Raw genomic sequence first — 18992 nt, 5'->3', positions numbered from 1 at the left:
ATCTTAATACCGAGATTACGCTTACGCGGATTGAAAAATATACTTTGTAAAACTTAATTTTCTTTTATAAGAAATTCGAGTCTAAAACGTTTTTCAATTTCGTTTTCTAATTTTTAAACCTCGAAACGTTTTCGTTTTTAATTTGTTAATAATTAACAAATAAAACGCTAACATTTATTAATATTTGATCATCGGAATGTGTTAACCATTAAATATTTTTATGCATGAAAGTTTGATCCGTAAAGTTATTTTAATCTCCAAACTCAAACTACTATAATTTTTGAATTTATAACATTAAATTTCAGCTGAAAATCGATATTATTTTGGCACGAAACAGAAAATTCAATTTTTCGAGATTTCATTTGCGTAAGGAAATAAAGTTTTTACCGTTTGAAGTATTTACTATTCTGTTTATGTAACTCTTTAAACTTTTTAACCTTACGATAAATCGGCACCTGTAACTATTAAATATCCGTTACTACCAGTGCCTAATTTGCTCTTTAAAAGCATTAATATCTTACCATATTTTCTCGAGCTTGTCGAGAAGAATGACGTCTAATGAAGAAATAATAATAATAATAAATCGTATCTTCTCCAACCTACAGAAGTGTTGACGACACACATTTTATTCTCGTTAGATTAAGTAATAAAAATTCAGTACGTTTTACATTACAATGTAAAATTTGAGAACATAAATTAACGACGGTTACATTATAATATTCCATCAATTATTTGACACGAAAAATTTTCTTCTTTAATGAACGTATTGTAATTAAATTCTATCATTCCGGGCAAAATAATTTAGAATTTTACATCTTTTACGAGAATATTTATGGAAATTTGAAGTATTATACAAATCCAAATAAAGACGTTTAAGATGTAAAAAAAAATTGCGCCAAGTAAAACTTATGTTTTACTTTCTCTTGGATATCAATTATTTTCTGAGGTCAACTGGTTTTACATTGAAACCACCTATTAATAATTTTTTATCTCATGACAGATTGGTTTAGAAACAAAATTATCTTCAGTTATTTGCTCCAGATGACTCTACCTGTCGTTTCTAAAAGTTTCTTAGGTACAAAGCGACTTTATATAAATTTATTAACATTTTATATTTTAGTTGTCTTTTTGTGATAAGAAAAACTGTATTTTTTGAAATTTTTTAATTATATTGAGGTTTTTTTCAATTACGAGCTATGTAATTGAAGGGGCAATGAGGAAGGAACATCGGAAGATATGTGGAATGACCCCAAGTAACACGGTGACGTGTTACCCACATAGTTACGCAGTATACCAGTGGAATACCAGTACTCTTATCAAGATCAGTATATTATGCTAAGTAATTTGACTGGCTATTTTATTGTATTACAAAGCAACTCAAAATTCAATGCATTTTTATACACAAACACACACATATTTATACTTTTAATAAATCATTTATTTGCTGTATGTAAAAAATTAATACATTTCTCTGTTATCTGAATAAACTATACATTTGATACATCGAAATATATTTTCTTGCTGGTCGTTAATTAATAAGCTGATCTTTTTCTGTCCCTACAAAAAATAAACTCGGTAATCATCTGTTAACATAACATTCTTAAAAAGTTACTTTAAATTTTACATTCGTAGTCGTTTAAATCAGCAAAAAGGTGTAAATTTATTTTTACCCGTAGATCTGATCTTTTTTTATTTGAATTTTTTAGCCAATTTTTAATTACATCTTCTATGTTTACTATTTTTGTCGAGGAAAACGTGACTTAAACAGCAATTTATTTAATAAAAAAAAGCTCAATATATTTGTACCTTACTCAATTTTTTTATAAAAATTTTTCCACTAATAACTGCATCCTTGACGTTTAGTGCATGAAAAGATACAGTATCTGTAGCAATACTCAAAATATTAACGTTAAAGTATAAATTTTCATATTAGCTAATGTAAATAAAGAAATTAAATTTGAAAATTATCAAACAAATTTAACAAACTTTTTGCTGACCGTGCTATCGAAGTATTCTTTCGATATTCTCAACCGCGAATCGGCTTCTGTAATGCTTTTCATACTTTCTAATAGAAAAACAATAGGAATGTCAAGTTTACCTAAATTATTGCTCTGTTCATATTTTCCCAGAATTTTTTCTTGGTTTATGAGCACTTGTAGCAATTTTGAATGGTTCTCCAATCTCATTAGCACGTGTATTCTATGTAAAACAGAAACATTATAATAATACAGTACACATATTAAGTTTTTGTTATTGTTACCTTCTTTTTTTCCTTAACCCAGTTAAACTGTAACCGAGCTAACTTTTTCTTCGTCTAGAAACTCCACGAGTCTAAAAGACAAGAAAAAACATTTGTGAAATTTATGCCTACACGTATTTTAAAAAAAAGCATTGTTTATAAATGTAGCTTTAAAGTCGAGCTTACTTGGTATATCACTGCAGGTGAAAAGGTGAAAGGTCACCATAAAGTCCGGGAATAGCTTTGATCGTTATACAATCCGGGAGTATAGAGATAAGGGAATTAAAAGATTTGCGGTACACAATTAATACCTTATGGATAGCAAATATAGTATCAGGTTACCTGCTATTTTAAAAAAATATTATAAAAGGTTCAATCCTGTTTAATTAATAACGTTACAGTCTAAAGCCTTGGCCGGTTAACAAAAGATAAATACAGTAAACAATAAACAGTTCTTAGAACCTAATTCGTAAAACGTACTTGTGAAAGTATTGAAAAACTTACCAGATGTACAATATACAGGAATTGTTTTCTTGCATAATAGATTATAGCAATGTTTTAGCAAAAACGTTAAAATGACCGCAATTAAAACTTGGAAGTGAGCATGTGTATATATTGTACTGCCACTTTCGCACAACACAATGCGTTTGACGTGATGTAAATTATGATAACGTCACACGTTGTTAACATGGAAACAAATTTCCAAACAGGGTTTATAAAACATGTTTTTTTGCCAATAGTATATTCAAAAAGATATGATACAAAAAGAAAATTACAAATACACGAAAATATTATATTAGTATACAGTACGAACACTGAAGTTTAATAAAACTATAAGATTAGTCTTTACCACACAACTAAGTGCATAGATAGACACGGCTTTTCTTTACATCACTCTTTATTTTACGATATCTTAGACGCCGATACGCGTTTCTAACTTACGCCCATCATCTGTCGGCTACAGAATAGAATTTAAACATATATCGATCATATTACATTTAATTTGTTATAATAGTAATTTACAAACGTACCTTTATCTTATAGACATTTAGCGTAGTAGTACAAACTACTATACATACTTTTGAAACATACATATGTACACCGTTAAAATTATTGTGACTTAGTGCACTAAACAGCACTTAACATTCGCCGGCACTACCGGTTTCTACCTAGTTGTGTGATAAAGACTAACAAATAAAAGAAGACATAGGGTTTAGACAAAGGCATAAACTAAGACTAAAAAGATACTAAAAGCAAATTTTTATATTTAATTTTACGCAAGTTAATTTTTAACTTGCGTAAATATGAAATAGCAATCACTATTTCATAGTTAAATAGAATTATATAATTGTTTTTTATACTGAAGTTTTAGTACTTAATAAAATGGAGCACGTAGCAAGAGAAAAACACGAGTTTGCCCCGCAAAATTTCCACTGTGCACGAGTTAATCAAAAATATCCAAGAAATCCACGTGAAAAACGCGACCCGTGTTGGTCGGGAACATTCTTCTATAATAATGGACAAACCAATTATAGTCAATTACAGAGCAACCACGATTAGAGACGAAAGAATCTTCCTCGGCTTCGTCACCTAAACATCTCCAACTTATAAAAATCAGATGTAAATTCTCGCATAAATGAAGCAACTTCGCGACCACGCGAGTCAATAATTAAGTTTACATTTTCTCTGTTTAGGACAATTAACACTATAAATATTACTAAACGGTTCAGGAATCACGTTTCTCCAACGAATTCTAGCATTAAAACTACCAGCAATCAATATACTCTCACTGTTTTCCAATAACATACCAACTAAAGTATGCAAAGAAAACTATAAAATTTCCTAGTTCGGCACGAAACTTAACAGGGATGAGAAAAATCACTCTGATATATAACCACATGAAAAACAGGACCGTATCGTTAATAACGCTGTTCCGAGATAAAGACTAACCCTCAAAATATTCACTTAAATTCAGGCCTCTATTAGTAGAGCCATACCAAGTTTATTTCAACAAATCTGAAAGAACTTTGGTAATGAATATACATATAAGTACATATAGGCCTATGTATGTACTGTAATATAATATATAGATATATATTTATATACATACACGCGAATATATAGATCCTACTTATATATACATCTGCAATGTTCGTATACATACGTAAGCAAACCCTTAACTGTTCTTTTTGTTTCATTTATATCGATTGATACAGACCACACTTGATAAAAAGTGAAACGTTTTTAAAGTTTTAAGGAAATACTTTATAATTATTTATTCAATTTTTATTTTTAACTTTATAATTTGTTAATTTTCTATTCGTTAATACATACATATATATTTTTTATTTTGAACATAAGATAATATCAATGAAATAACAACACGTATTATATTTATCACAGCTTGTATCTCCCTGTTGATACTCTTCCTTTCTTCTTGAACGTATTTAAGGCACTTTCATCTCTGTCGAAAATCAGAAAAAGACAATAATTAGTTACCTTCCTATTAAAGTTACGCTACGCTAGAATAACTATAAAATGTAAAGAAGTTACGAGTTTATTTCGCTAGTGTGAGGCTTGACTTAAATGTTATAATGTCTATTCGACGTAATGCGTAACGATAATCGCATATACTTTTATCTACTAAAGCGATTACGTAGTTACCAAGCCAATTTTCGTAAGTATATCACGTAACTGCATTACGATTACAGATCGCGATATAAGTCCTACAGATAGAGACGACTTTCTGTTTTGCTCCTCATAACCCAAGTATCGTAATGTTACAACTCTTTCCGTATCAAGAAAACTTGCGTGAAGATTTCCGTTAGTATAACTAGTATAACACGATATGCTGGCGTAACGTTGTTTTTTGTTGGTATACTACAAACCGAAAACAGTTAATGGTTATGACAATTAAAAAATTACTTATTTCCAGATACGTTATACGGAAATGTAGTGTTATCAACAACTTCATTTTCTACTAACTACTATTATATCTGTGCTATTAATGCTGGTGTTCGAAATACCATTAAACTATGACCTTAATTTCATTTTGACTGTAACTACAGCACCTAATGCACTTTAAACAAAACTTTTTCAATAATGGTAAACAGAAAGATTAATTAGACATTCATAAAAACTTTATACTGAGCTGAGAAGTAGCCTACTTGAACAAAGATCGTACTGTACAGTACATCCTTGATCATCTTCTTTGAGAGAATACTTTGTTGTTATTACCGTATTTTACGGACTATAAGACGCACTTTTTTCTTCGAAAAATTGCTTAAAAATTAAGGTGCGTCTTATAGTCTGTAGCGTCTTATAGTCCGTAAAATACGGTACTTCGCACTTGGTACAAACTCCTGCTTTGTAAGATTTGTAAAAAGATACCGTGTCCTTCGGTTCGTCTTTTCGCAGAGATGTTCTGTACCGAACGACAAGTTTGCCTCCTCTTTCATATACCCAATGTTTTTACTTTTGCGTAAGGCACATTTTTTGGGGGAATTCGTTTTTTCGGAGACGGTGTTGTAGTTTTTAAGTACGTTCTTGTATAAATGCGTTAATTCGTACAGATTTTTCGACTTGCACTTTGTCATTGCGTTTGCTACATACAATGTATGCAGCTGAGATTTTTGAAAAATTTTTCGATAACGCTATGCGCAGCATCTATTTCCCGAACATTGGAACAATAACATTCCATAACGGCTGACGACATCGAAGCATTTTCTGTTGCATGTATGAATCCGATCATAGTACGATATACAGTACACCAGGTGCGGTCCGCCGGAACAATTTTCAGTAAAATATTCACTAGTACGCTTGCTATATTCTTTAGTACACTTCTACTTGCTATATGCTATCTGTCTCCTAGTGCTTCGTGATAGTTCTATTTCGTCACCAACATTAAACTTCGCCAAGTTGAATATTGCAAATTTTCTTTTACAATAAAATACAGAAGTTTTAGATTCAAGACAAGACTCTTTGTAGATCAAAACAAATTACTGCTATTTCAGGATCGACTGTCTTCTTGTCGACATTTTTTCTTCGTTGTGCTTCGAAAAACCTTCCTCGATTGTTCTCCGAAATGTCTTCGCCATTGTTTTTTTCCTCTCGTGTTTCTTTTTGTTTACACACTTCATACCGATCCTTCTTTGATAGGAGAAGCCGACATTAAATTTGGTATTAAAAATGGTTTGTAAAGCCACGTTTTTCTAGAACGATATCATCAGTGTCTTTGTATATGTTATACATGAGCGAGAGATTTAAGTTACCTTCCAGGAATTCGTAAGGATCGGCCTACAATAATGAAAAGGAACGTTCGGAGAGCTATCGAGGAGGGTTTTTCGGTATATGCTTTCGAATTCTTTCTTATGCTTCCTCACTAAATTTTGTACCAAGTTTCATTCCCTCTCAGCAGACGATCCAATTAGTGCCACCCTCTTTTTCAAATGAAAGTAATTAATTCTGTGTTGACTGATTTCCAGAGTGGCCAGATAAAATTCTTTACATACACAAACTTTTCTTTGCATACACAAAGTGCAACAGAAAATGCTTCGATGTGTTCGCCTTCGTAATCGTAAGCATAAGGATATGTCGTAAGTCTCTCAGAATCAACACTATCTGGTCGGTTCCTCTGTTTTAGATAACTTTCTGTTGTCTTGTCGTAGAAATTTCACTATCAGAAATTTTCCAAAATTTCTGGAATATTATCTTCAATTGTTCTGATGATATCTTCTCCCTGCATAATTAGCGACAGTTTCGAAGACAGTCTTTACGCTATTGTTCTTGGCATGCAAGAATGAGGCCTCCACGAGAATTGACGCTATACTTTCCTCACAGACGCTTTCCATAATCTTTCTACCTCGTGGTTCTGGAAAAAGCATAAAAATGAACTTCGGGATACAGCATTATTTAAGGAGTATGCAATTTTCTGTATTCGTATTGCTGACAGCATCAGTATCAGTTTTAGGTGGGTCAACATCAGTACAAGGGACAGTACGATCTCTGTATAAAATATACTGTAGGCCCTAATATAATAGTTCAGACTAACAAAACAGATCTTTTAAATCGAAATTTTGGCGTATATCAACGTCAGAAAACAACAGAAAATCGCCTTCGTAATCCCAGATGGCCTGTACGAATTTCTCAAAATGCCTTTCAGATGAAGTGAGCCCATCGACGTGCCAAAAATTAGGAAATCTAAAATAAAAGAAAGCTGTTATATATATGTACAGTACGTGGATGACACGATAGTATTTTATAGTAATATATTGAGTCATCTCGATTTATTGGACGAAGTATTCATAGACTTTGTGCAACACACATCAAGGCCAATGAGGAAAAATGTATTTTTTGCTATCACCCATATAAAATATCTGGAATATGTAATCGAGGAATCGACTTGCAGAATTGATTCAGATAAAGTAAAGGCTATTGCCAGTATGAAATTTCCCTAGACTGTAAAAGTATTCGAGTATGTGTAATTACTGGGTGTTACTTTAGCCGATTTATTAAAGATTTTCTACAATAGCTTCACCTTTAGTCTCTTAGAGGTTCAACTAGAGTTAGTGCTTTGATGAATTAAATTTTAAATCAAATCTTTGCAGGTTTCCATCGTTTTATTACCAACCAGAATAAACGTGCTATATACATTCTGATACATGTGACAGAGGACAGAGAGGTGCTAGAAAAGTTATTTTGCTGCGTTATCTTTGAGCTGTATATATATATACATACACACATACACAGCTCATGTAATATGTTCATGAGCTGTGTATATATATCATTTCATGTTAGCTATATGTGCTGTACTTACCAGTCATTAAGTTTCCAGAGAGAGAACATTATTGCTCCTATCGATTGCCACCAGGGTGGAAGAAGTGGAAGAACAAGCCGGTTGGTATTTCACGGGCACACTTCCGTATATTAAACCGGGCAAACCCAAATTCGAGTTTTCGCTGTCGGTTTGGTCGCGTTCAGTAGTAATCGTATGATCCGAACTCCATTCCGGAATTTGACTAGGACAATTGTAGGCGTTGGAGACGAACTGAAAGCTGGATCCCATGCTGTTGCTATTCATTTCCGGAGGATATTGGTAATATGGAGGGAGGCACCCCACGGAAGGACAGAGATGAGAAGTTCCCGGCGAACTTTGCCGAAAAATGCTGGACAAGGACGCGTTAAAACTCGTCTGGGCCATGGACGATTCTCGAAGAAAGAAAATAGAGATGTGTTTTTCGGCTGTAAAATAAACAAATGAGATTTTGTGACGAACTAAATGTAAGCTATACTCAAATGAACTTATTTAAAGTGAAGAATTATATCTTTTGATTATTAGAGGAATGTTATTATTGAGCCAATGTTATGTTTTTATATAGTCTATCTATGTTAGTATATACACGCAGCAGCAAAACGCATTTATATATGTATACGCCACATTAAATTTACGTTTCTAACGCGAATACTCTTCGTTACGAACACGGACATACGAAATGCACTACAGTTCATGTTAGATTCTTGTCGAGCCGACTTCTTTGGAGTGTCATCGGATGCAATCAAATCGATTTCAAATAATTTTCTCAATACTGTATTTTCTGTCACGTTCTTAGAACTCGATTTGACTGCACAATTTTATTACGACATAGAAAATTTCTATGTTAGCTAAACTGCCTCTATCGGAGTTCGTTCAGTGTCACTGTTGACATCATTCCGCATGACTGTTCTGTAGACAACGGTTTAGTCCCAAACCCGTCGTACCTGTCGATCCTTTCATTTACTTTCTCATATTATCGCATTGCTTACGACAGTCTGATAATTTTCTACGTAGTCAATCGGCGAATGACGTGTAAGCTCCGTCATAACCTGGATTGGCCGGCGACAATCAACGAGCTTACACGCCAGTCACCGATTGTCTATTTACAAACATTCTATCACAATAGAAAATACTAACGGTATATGGCATGGGCAAATGCACATGGGCAAATGCGGCTTTTTTTGAGTTACATGCGGCTCTTGCTGAAAGTGTTTATTTCTGTTTTTTATTATTATTTTTACAATTTATTTTTATAATTTTGTGAAAACATGTTTATTTAAAAAATTCAATATTTGTTTTATATTATATTTATATTATATAATAAAATCGCGCGCCTTACCATACTATCCTCCACGACAGTACAGAACTGCGGCTCCCATGCATTTTGCAAAACCTACATTTCGGCTTCCATTGAAGTCTTGCTTGCCCACCCCTGATATATAAGTTGACGAAGCACTTGCAAGTATGTTTCTGTATCGGGGTCGATCACACAAGCCAAAGCTTCAACATTTGTGTCTGAATTTGATGCCGTGAATTTTAGTCTAAAATGGATGGTTTGGAAAGTTTCGAATGAGACATAATATCACATTCGTCTTCATTCTCTGTTTATGGAGAATCGTCCGGAGTCGATTATAATACAGTAGCACAGTTGAGGTTAAGCTTCCTTTCATTATCATCACTGGTTATTCATAAAATATTTTTAATGTAGACAAATAACATTTTTGTTTCGTGCTCTCCCTAACAGAACTTTTGTACTTCAAGGATGAATTATGTTTCGGTAGCAGATTAGCAAACGAATATTTAATAGTTCTGTTGTGCAGAGAATTTGGCAACTGTAAAAAATTGCCAAATTCTCTGCGCAATAGAACTATTAAATGTTCGTTAAAGCTGTCAAATCAAGAGATTTCGAAATATAGATATTGCAAAACTTCAAACTGAATTGAAATGAAACAGAAAAGTCTGAATGACAAAAGAAATTATGATAGAGTGGCTGCGAAAGCTGAACAGGAAAATATTCAGCTGGATATTGAATAGATAATGTTTCATCGTATCTAGCTGGAAAATGTCGAGATTATATTGCTACCGGCAAATGTCACTTCTCTCTCTAAATCTTTGGAATAAAATGTAATTTTGACTTGATCAAAATTATATTTTTCTGTATTCGATGAAATCAACTACGATTATGAAGCATGTGATCGAAAATGTAGATTGTGTAGTATCTTAACGGTAACAAAGCAACTTAATGTCTTCGAAGTCGTTTCACGAATTTCAACTGTTTGGAGATATGTGGCAGAACCTTTGTACTTATAATTTCGCGGCAGCTAGTGCGACGATATGAAGACAACTCGGTCTCGTGAATGCAAGATTTACCATTACCGCAAGCAAATGTTCATATCGATTCTGTCATTCCAGCCAAGTGTATAAGTCAAGATAAAAAAAAACAATCCTTCAATCACTTTCTGAGAATCGAAAAAGGCAGAATGAACATGACTACGGCGATGGCTTTAGAGTGAAAATGACACCCTTATATATCCACCAGGAGTACGTGGACAAAAGCAATATTATGCCAACAGTAGTGCCACAGACGGTACAAAGTTAGCAGAAGATTTAATTTTGCATTGTCAGAAGATTACTACCATCAATTGTAAAAAACGAACAAACTTAACTGGGTTTTTAAAAAATACAGACGACGTTTTGATAATTCATCACTTACTATAATGTGTCCCTTTGATCTCACATAAACTAATCTGACATTTTATTCTTGCCGAAATCTGAAATGATTTTTCAAGTCAGCAGTGAAGTTTGCTTTACATCCCAGCTCTTGTTGATATAAGAGGAACTGAATTAGCAGAAAATGCTGCCAGAAGAGTTCATTATTCTGGGCAACCAATGCCTATTTAGGCTTACGTAAGTCTAAGATATGACGAGTCGAATGAACAAATTTATAATAAACTACACGATATAAAATTAGTTATAAATTGGACACTAGACGAAATATATGACAGTAGATATAAAAGTTATTACAGTATTACTCGGTTGAGAATTGGTAAGACACAATGCACTCCCATAGGAAACGGAGGAACAGGAGAGGATATTGTTCGTCCGGTATTTAACATCTCGTACACAATAGTCGCAATAAGTAGCATTATAAAATACATTTACCAGAAAAATTTAAATTGTCTAACCGTTGTCGTTATCTTTTATCCGTTATAACTTAAGATATAACGGATAAAATTTTGCCCATTTACAGTACATAATACCACCAAGGGCCGTGGAGGCCAAACAGGTAGCATTAGGGACAAACTTCTGTCAGGAAGGCACAGGAAATGAGGAGTATACGTTCGGTTGTGACGGGTACCGTCGATATCTCAACAATAGCAAAGCTACAGATACATTTCGTAAATCGCACAACGTAGTCAGGTAGCACGAGGCAGTCGGCTTCCAGTGCTGATTCTTTTCTGCGCAGAACTACGCAAGTGAGAATCATACTCTGTTGCCGGACGTCGAGCCTGACTAGAGTGCACGTTTTGTGCCACGAAATATTCTACCAATCGGATCGGTGACGATTGGCTTCAATGCCATACGTGTTGTGGACTTGTGGACTCGCCGGCTGTGTGATACAGCCAGCAGAGGCGCCGGAAATTGGGTCACTTGAGGCACGTCCTAACTCCCCAGGGGCCCCAAACAACAGAAAATTCGTGACTTCTAGCCTATTCAAATATAAAAGAAACTAACGAACGATATTTGTCCATTGACCTATTAAGAGTTTGAAGCTCCGTGAGCAATGTACAGTACCGTGCCCTTTTTCATAGTTTGGGGGCGCCGCTGGCAGCCAGCGAACAAAATCTCAAAAAACAGATTTGTACGTTTTGTCTGGATGGTTAGACGATTGGTTTATTTCTATTTTCTTATATTTATAGTAGTGCATACTTTGACGTGCGTAAATGACATTTCTTTTGATGCTCGGAAAGTCCCAAGACGTTGTTGTTATGGTACTTTTATTATTGTTTACAACAGTGAATGGAGGCAATGTTCTTTATGCAAAAAGGCGTTCTGTTAATTTTCCCAGTTCAATAAATTTCGTTCTCTTATTTCGTATCGATGGCGTTCTGTTTTTTTCCCTCGATTATCTGATCAGAATTGACCATATTTTTAAAAATAATTTATTATGTTATATTTTCGACATTTTATTATTATTATTTTTTTCCTACGAGTATTTTAACCGAGAATTTGTTTAGTTGCGGGCAATAATCTTTAGTCCGTACAGAATTTATTGTGATAAAGACTAAGAGCTAACTTTTGATTTTAAATTTGACTAATCGTTTTCAAATGTATCTGCTTTCGCTTTTCATCTATCTCACTCCCTTTCGAGATTAACGAAAGACGGGCGGACAGAAACACGACGGTGGAAATTTGTAGGTCAAATTTTTATTGGTCTTTTTTATCAATAAAAATTATATTTCTTCAAATATAACTTTTAACATATTTTAAATTTTTATATAACTTTATTTTAATGTATCTATGGTATCAAAACAAAATTCGATACATAAATTTAAGTATTAATAATATTTCTATTTTAACATTTGGAATTGCTTTGTCTCCCTGTTTTTATAAATATTTAAATTGAAAAATAATTCTACTCGCAATGTTCTTTACACAATAGTTTTCATTCTCTTGTTTATTTAGCTTCGCGTGTAATCCAATCTTTCGATCTTTTTCCGAAATATGTTTTGTCATATAAACGCATCTTAAATATAAATAAGCAAAAATTGACATTTCGCATTACGACAATTTGGCCACGTGACAAATTCGTGCCTTTTTACAAGTGATGTTATCGACAAGCTTATTCCAAATGTTCTTCGACTCTTCGATACTCTGAAGGCGTTATCGGAAATGTAGCCTACTTCGTTTCGCCCGTGTCTGTATATTCTCCAGTAAAGTATTTTTATTTCTGTTTTCTTTACTTTTAGTTTAAAAAAAAATCTCGTAAAACTTGCTAATTTTCTTCAGGTATGTTATAAGATATTCTCCTATTTAATATATAATACTCTTAAATTGTGTGATGTATATATATGTCAAAGCGCTGCATTCCCAGTTAATTTTGTTTACACCAGACGAAAAGATATAAATCGATACACGCATTTTTATCCGTTTACTTATGCGTTTGTAAACGGATGAGCATTTGATAATTCTCTTTACTTCGTGTTCAGGCTGCCGGGAGAGTAAAACAACTTAATAGTATTCTGTTAATTATTTTGGGAAGAATGGGGAATAGTAAAAACATTTAAATAATGGGGAAGGTTGTGACAAGTCGGACAAGCGGGAAAGCGGTTGAACTTCAATGGACGTCCGTTATATTTCATTAATTTTTATACAGTTTATACATTTTATTGTCGGAACGAAGTGACGACTAATACTTGACTTCATGCATTCCTTGTCAACATTATAACTCTAGAATGAGTAGTCCGAATTTGATGAAATTTTCTAGGGCGACTCACCATCACTGAAGGATGAACGGATTAAACTTTCAACTCTCAAAAATCATCCATTTTTGTAGAACTGGCGATCGGGGTCAAAAAAAAGATCACGTTTTTCCTCAGTATGGATCATTTTTGAGAGTTGAAATTTTAATCAGTTCATCCTTGAGTGATGATGAGTCGTTCTAGAAAATTTCATCTAGATCAGACAACTCATTCTACAGTTATAATGTTGACTAGGAATTAGTCGCTTCCTGCACGCACGTGAAGAAGCGTCGTCTAGTGGTCGGAAAATATGACAAGCATTAAAACAGTAATTTTGAAAAGGTAAATGTTATCGCTAACCAGTTACACAACAACAAATATAAAGAATCTTTATAGAATATTAAGTTAAACAAAATTTTCTTTTTAAAACGTGGAGCAGCAGCGATCAATATTGATGGCTTTGCGATCCATTCTCTCCTTCGTCTTCCTATCGTTAGTACGAAATTTCGATCTCTAAATAGAGAAGCTGCACAGAGATTCCAGATTGAGATGAAGTCGCTCAAATTCATCATCATCGATGAAATGTCAATGATTGGTGCAAGAATGCTTTAAATGATCGAGAGAAAATTGAAAGAGATAAACTCCGAGAAAGATGAGCCATTTGGTGGATTCTTTATCTATTTGTTTGGTGATTTTCGTCAGGTTCTTCCTGTTAAAGATACTCCTCTCTACTCGAGTGTTTTTTACAATGTAATGTCCCAACAAGGTAGGGACCCTGTTGGGACATTACATTACATTTGCATTTGATTCTTTTGAGAAGATCATTGAACTTAGTAATTCTCATAGACAAAATAGTGCAGATAGTTCCTTCACAGATGTCTTACAACATCTAGCTTCGGGTGATTTCTCTGATACAGATCTGAACATTCTGACGACAAGAAATCGAACCTCTTTATCCAGAGATGAACTTGATCAGTTCCGAACGGCAGTAGAGCTATATCCAACAAACGAGCAAGTTAAACAAAGCAACGAAAACTACTTGCACTCAACTGGATGCCCTCTTGCTTATATAGCATCTGAAAACTCACCAGATATTGCGCCGTCTTCGTCCAAGGATGACTCAGCTCTTGGTCTCTCCAAGTATTTGAATCTCTCAGTTAATGCCAGAATCATGCGAGAGTCAACTTATGGGCGCAAGGCAGTCTCGTCAATGGTTCACTAGGAACTATACGCTACATATATGCTTCTAATGCTCGCCCTCCAGCTCTTCCTCTGTTTATTTTAGTGGAATCCGATAGCTGTCAGGGACCTTTTATTCATGGTAATCTGTTTCCAATAATCTCCATAACACGCTCTTCGAACGATGGCAGTATATTGCGATCTCGTAGACAGTTTCCCTTTACCTTAGCAAACTCGATGACTATACATAAATCACAGGGATTAACTCTTCCAAAAATCAAAATAGATATAGGGAAAAAGAGACAGCTATCGGTCTTACCTATGTTACATTGAGTCGAGTGAAGAAAATAACTGACTCAGTATTTTTAAAGAGTTACAATAAAGATCGCTACGAGTCAATCTGTAAGTCCAAGGCCCATAGTGACAGACAGAATTTTAGGAGACGTTGGCATAGCAATTAATTAATGGCTTATTCTGACTTTATATTTGTACCTTTAAATGATCCAATAGAAATCAAATATATTGTTGAGAACGAATGATTCTTTGTTTATTTTTTCCCTCATAATCTAGAAAATAAAGATGCGAGCAGCTTCGTTCCGACTACATGCTGAAGCAGCGTTACTTAATTAGTTATTCTTAAAGTGATAAAGATTTTGAGGGGGATTGACTTTTGTTGGTGGTCCGAAGAGAGGAGGGGCTTAAGAAAACTTGGACAAACTGGGACAGTAAAAGAATTTAGAAAAGTAGGATAAAAATTCTTTCTGTCGCGTTATTTAGCGCAAAATACAAGCAGAAATCGAGAAACTCGTATTAGGGGATGGGACAGATGAACATATTTCAAGGTGTGAACTTTGGCTACATAAATGAAGTGCGAACAACGCACATTTCGAGAAAGCATTTGTAAAGAACGAGTTTGTCTACGAATGCAGCATTTGCCACCATTTATTGTTCGCGAAGGAGCGAAGGATTTAACGAAACCCACCGAGAGCACGTGAATATTCTTCGAAATGACACTCGAAATAACGACACCGAATCACTCTGGGAGTTTAAACTTTGTCCTGTAGTTAGTCACGAAAGGTCGTATTCGCGTTTGAACTCTCGGCAGTGTACTGACACTGGCTATTTGGTTTTTTTATGCTTTCGCTATTTTTATCTTTTTGTGCTGCAATTTGAAAAAAATTGTACGCACAAATTTCCACTGTCGTCCGTCTGTTCTTTCTTAATCTCAAAAATGGAGTTAGATAGATAGAGTCCGAGACCAGATGAGGAATGATTAGGAGGAGGAACCCCGATTAATATATACGATCTTCCAATGCAAACCGAAAGTTACGTTATTTCAATTCAAAAATTTCCCTTCGAAAGGAGATAGATGACCGGCACGACTCTATTGCTAACAGAAAAAGTATGATGTACAGGGGCAAACCACTACTAATTTGAGGTGGGGAGCACATATTTCAAATTAAATAAATTTAAAAAATACGATTAAAAGTTGTAGCCCGGCATTGTGACCATGACATAATAAATAATTGCTCGTTTATAATTAATTTCTATTTTACTTTGCCTAATATTGTATAACAATTAATTTCTATAGTACCTTACCTTCTACTATTTTACCACGAGCCGCCAAGACATCGAATCTGCACTGTTTCAAAATAGTGTAATATAGGAATAAAGTTATTTTGGTGAAGGATTCTTGCGGATGGCGAAACATGCCCACGAGAGAGTGTAGACTGTCCAATATTTGTTGAGACTTAGCGGGGTCTACGGGTCTGACTACAACAAAAAAGAAAGAAACAAATAATTACCAGAATTGATTTTTTAATAACAACAACAAATATCAAGTATTACATAAAAGTTTTTGATGAATTGACTAACGAATAAGATATATTCAAACACAATTTGATTGGTTTTTGTGGTCACTAAAGTGTTAAATTTGATTACGAGATTCTTTTGTAAGTAGAAAAAATAAAAATAAGATTAATTTAAATAAATATTTATCACCTTCTTAACGACGTTCCTTCTATTTATAAATTTATATTCTATTAATTTTATTATTCTGTTCATAAAAAGGAAGCGAAATAAAAATATTTTTACATATTTAATTTTTAATAAATTTTAAAACTAGAAGTTTCGTTAAAAATATTAAATAAAACATCAAATATTACAAACTCTCTCCCTCTGTCATTTGCAAATATATACTATATTAAGACATTTGATTTGTTTTTTTAAATGCAAAAAACATAAGAATTTTTTCTTTTCTTATTAATCAAGAATAAAGCTTTACTCTATTTTCCCAGTTCTATACATAAATTCTATATTTATAATTTTCAGAAATTCGACTAAAGCATCACTTTTAATATGTTTTATATTTGTTTCGGTGTTTCACGGGGCTTTTTTTTGTACAAAAATAGACTCCTCTATATAGATCTGTTATGTTTCTACTCCTGTAGTAAATAAAGTAGTGACGGCGAAAAGTACGACAAAGTCTAAAATCCGCGGTCCTGCAAACGTCTTATTATACATTGTCTGGAAAGCAACGTATAACTCATTTACAGTTTTGGACTCAGCGGACTTTGAAACGTCGAGAAATGCAAAAAATTCGGGGGTTTTTCTGTATGTAGGTATGTTTGTGTGTGGGGGGCACGATTTTGTTCACCTTCTTCGAAGCTTAATAACGCCTATGCTTTTCGTCGAAAATTTCTGAGATTTTGCATGGAGGCTTGTTTATTAGGTTTATTAGGTGCAGTGACGCTAATAAATTTTGGTGGTTAAAAGTCGATGGGATGGGAAGATAAAGAGGATCGTATGTATCTTCAGCAGGGGCGGACTTAATGATTTTACTGGCATTAACATTTTTTTTTTTTTAAATAAAAACCCATCCCTACCTTCAAAATTAAACTTTTTGCCATTTTATAATAATTAAAATTTAAAAAAATATGATAACAGATGGCACCACTAAATGTCGCCGGGAACGTTAAGCAACTCGTTGCTGGATTTTTACAATATGAATAACTCTCACCTATAAAAACATTATAATTTTGGGAAATATTCAAATACACAATTCAAATAGTATTTTTATACAAAATTGGTCTTTATTTACATTTCTAATCCAGTTTTAATATAAAGTTAAAATAAACAATTTAACACGTACGTCAAGATCTAGATGTACAGTACAGTACGTTTAACCAGAGCTGAAGGATGTCAAACAGAGCTAGAGGATCACAGACTGCTATATCTCTAAATGCAGCCATTTAGAGTCTAAGGATCCGTAATGCAAACAATGAAATAACAGTAATGCTGCATAACTCTCAATTCGTGTCGAATATAGTCTCTGGCCAGATTTACTTCATCCCCGATACGAATAGAAGATTCGATAGTGTAAAGTAACATGACCGTAGACAATTTTACAACTTTCTGACGCAAGGAATAAGACAGTGTCGGTAAAAATAGCAAGAATATTTAATTTAAAAAAAAAAATCCTTCACCGTAATGAGAAGTTTAAAAAATTTAATACAATAAGTGAAATGATTATGGTTAACAATAGAGAGCTTCCTCATTTCATCGAAATTAACCTATCAAACAGCATATTTAATGAAGTTATGTAAGAGAAACCTTATTACGGTGATTACTTTTTTGCAGGTAATAAAATTCCACTTAAAATAATTTTTATGAATGTTTAAGAATTAATTTGTCACCGACAGGAATAATAAAATGCCATTTGTACGAAAATTTTATGACGCGCGAATGACTTTAAATTTGTTTGGAAAAAGTAATTTCAAGATCGCACTGATAGCTAATGTGTAAAAAACAAATTAAACAAAAAATTTGACTGTCAACAGACAAAGATGTCTTTCCTTTTACTAATTCGACGGAAAAACGATAAAATATGCGACAATGAATTACAGTTGTTGGAATTCTGTAAAATATTTATATAAATATATTTTTCTGCTTTGTTTACCATATGTTAGTCAATTAAACATAGTAAACTTAAATAATTAAACTGGCTTAATATTAAATGTCTTTGCAGTATACGATTAGAGAAATTGATAACGATAATGATGTGCAATTTGCTAATTGACATTAAGAAAATTACTTAGTGACCGGCGTAGATGATGACGATAAACTTTGATTATTTTAAAAACTTTTTATCTAACGAGATAACATCACCTTCTTAATGCTAAATAATTGGTTAATCTAGCGATTTAGCTACTTAAATAAAACGGATGGCGATTTCTCTAGCGGTTTTGACAAACTTTGTGCATTTCTTAGTTTTATAAAGAGATTTTTAAACGATACCTTA

At 33.5% G+C, this 18992-nt stretch overlaps 1 protein-coding gene and 1 long non-coding RNA gene across 2 annotated transcripts in view; both read right to left on the bottom strand.

Annotated features, from left to right (window-relative positions):
* Positions 1–1432: 1432 nt before the first annotated feature.
* LOC136985983 (uncharacterized) lies at positions 1433–4115 on the bottom strand. Its single transcript, XR_010882410.1, has 3 exons — positions 2261–4115; positions 2099–2199; positions 1433–1557 (listed from the first exon to the last, which is right to left on the bottom strand). It is a non-coding gene; the product is annotated as an uncharacterized lncRNA (long non-coding RNA).
* A 365-nt stretch (positions 4116–4480) lies between these two features.
* Positions 4481–18992, bottom strand: part of LOC136985980 (doublesex- and mab-3-related transcription factor 1Y-like) — a 60595-nt gene continuing 46083 nt past the window's right edge. The window contains exons 3-5 of the mRNA XM_067283404.1: positions 16292–16465; positions 8055–8479; positions 4481–4703 (exon numbers count right to left, since the gene is read on the bottom strand). Of these exons, the coding sequence (XP_067139505.1) occupies positions 8061–8479; positions 16292–16465 (593 nt within the window). The 3' untranslated portion in view covers positions 4481–4703; positions 8055–8060. The remainder of the gene's footprint in view (positions 4704–8054; positions 8480–16291; positions 16466–18992) is intronic.

This window comes from Centruroides vittatus, unplaced genomic scaffold, assembly GCF_030686945.1.
Source record: "Centruroides vittatus isolate TY-2023 unplaced genomic scaffold, ASM3068694v2 contig_986, whole genome shotgun sequence".
NCBI classification, from domain to species: Eukaryota; Metazoa; Arthropoda; class Arachnida; order Scorpiones; family Buthidae; genus Centruroides; species Centruroides vittatus.
This window is presented reverse-complemented; position numbering and strand designations above follow the sequence as displayed.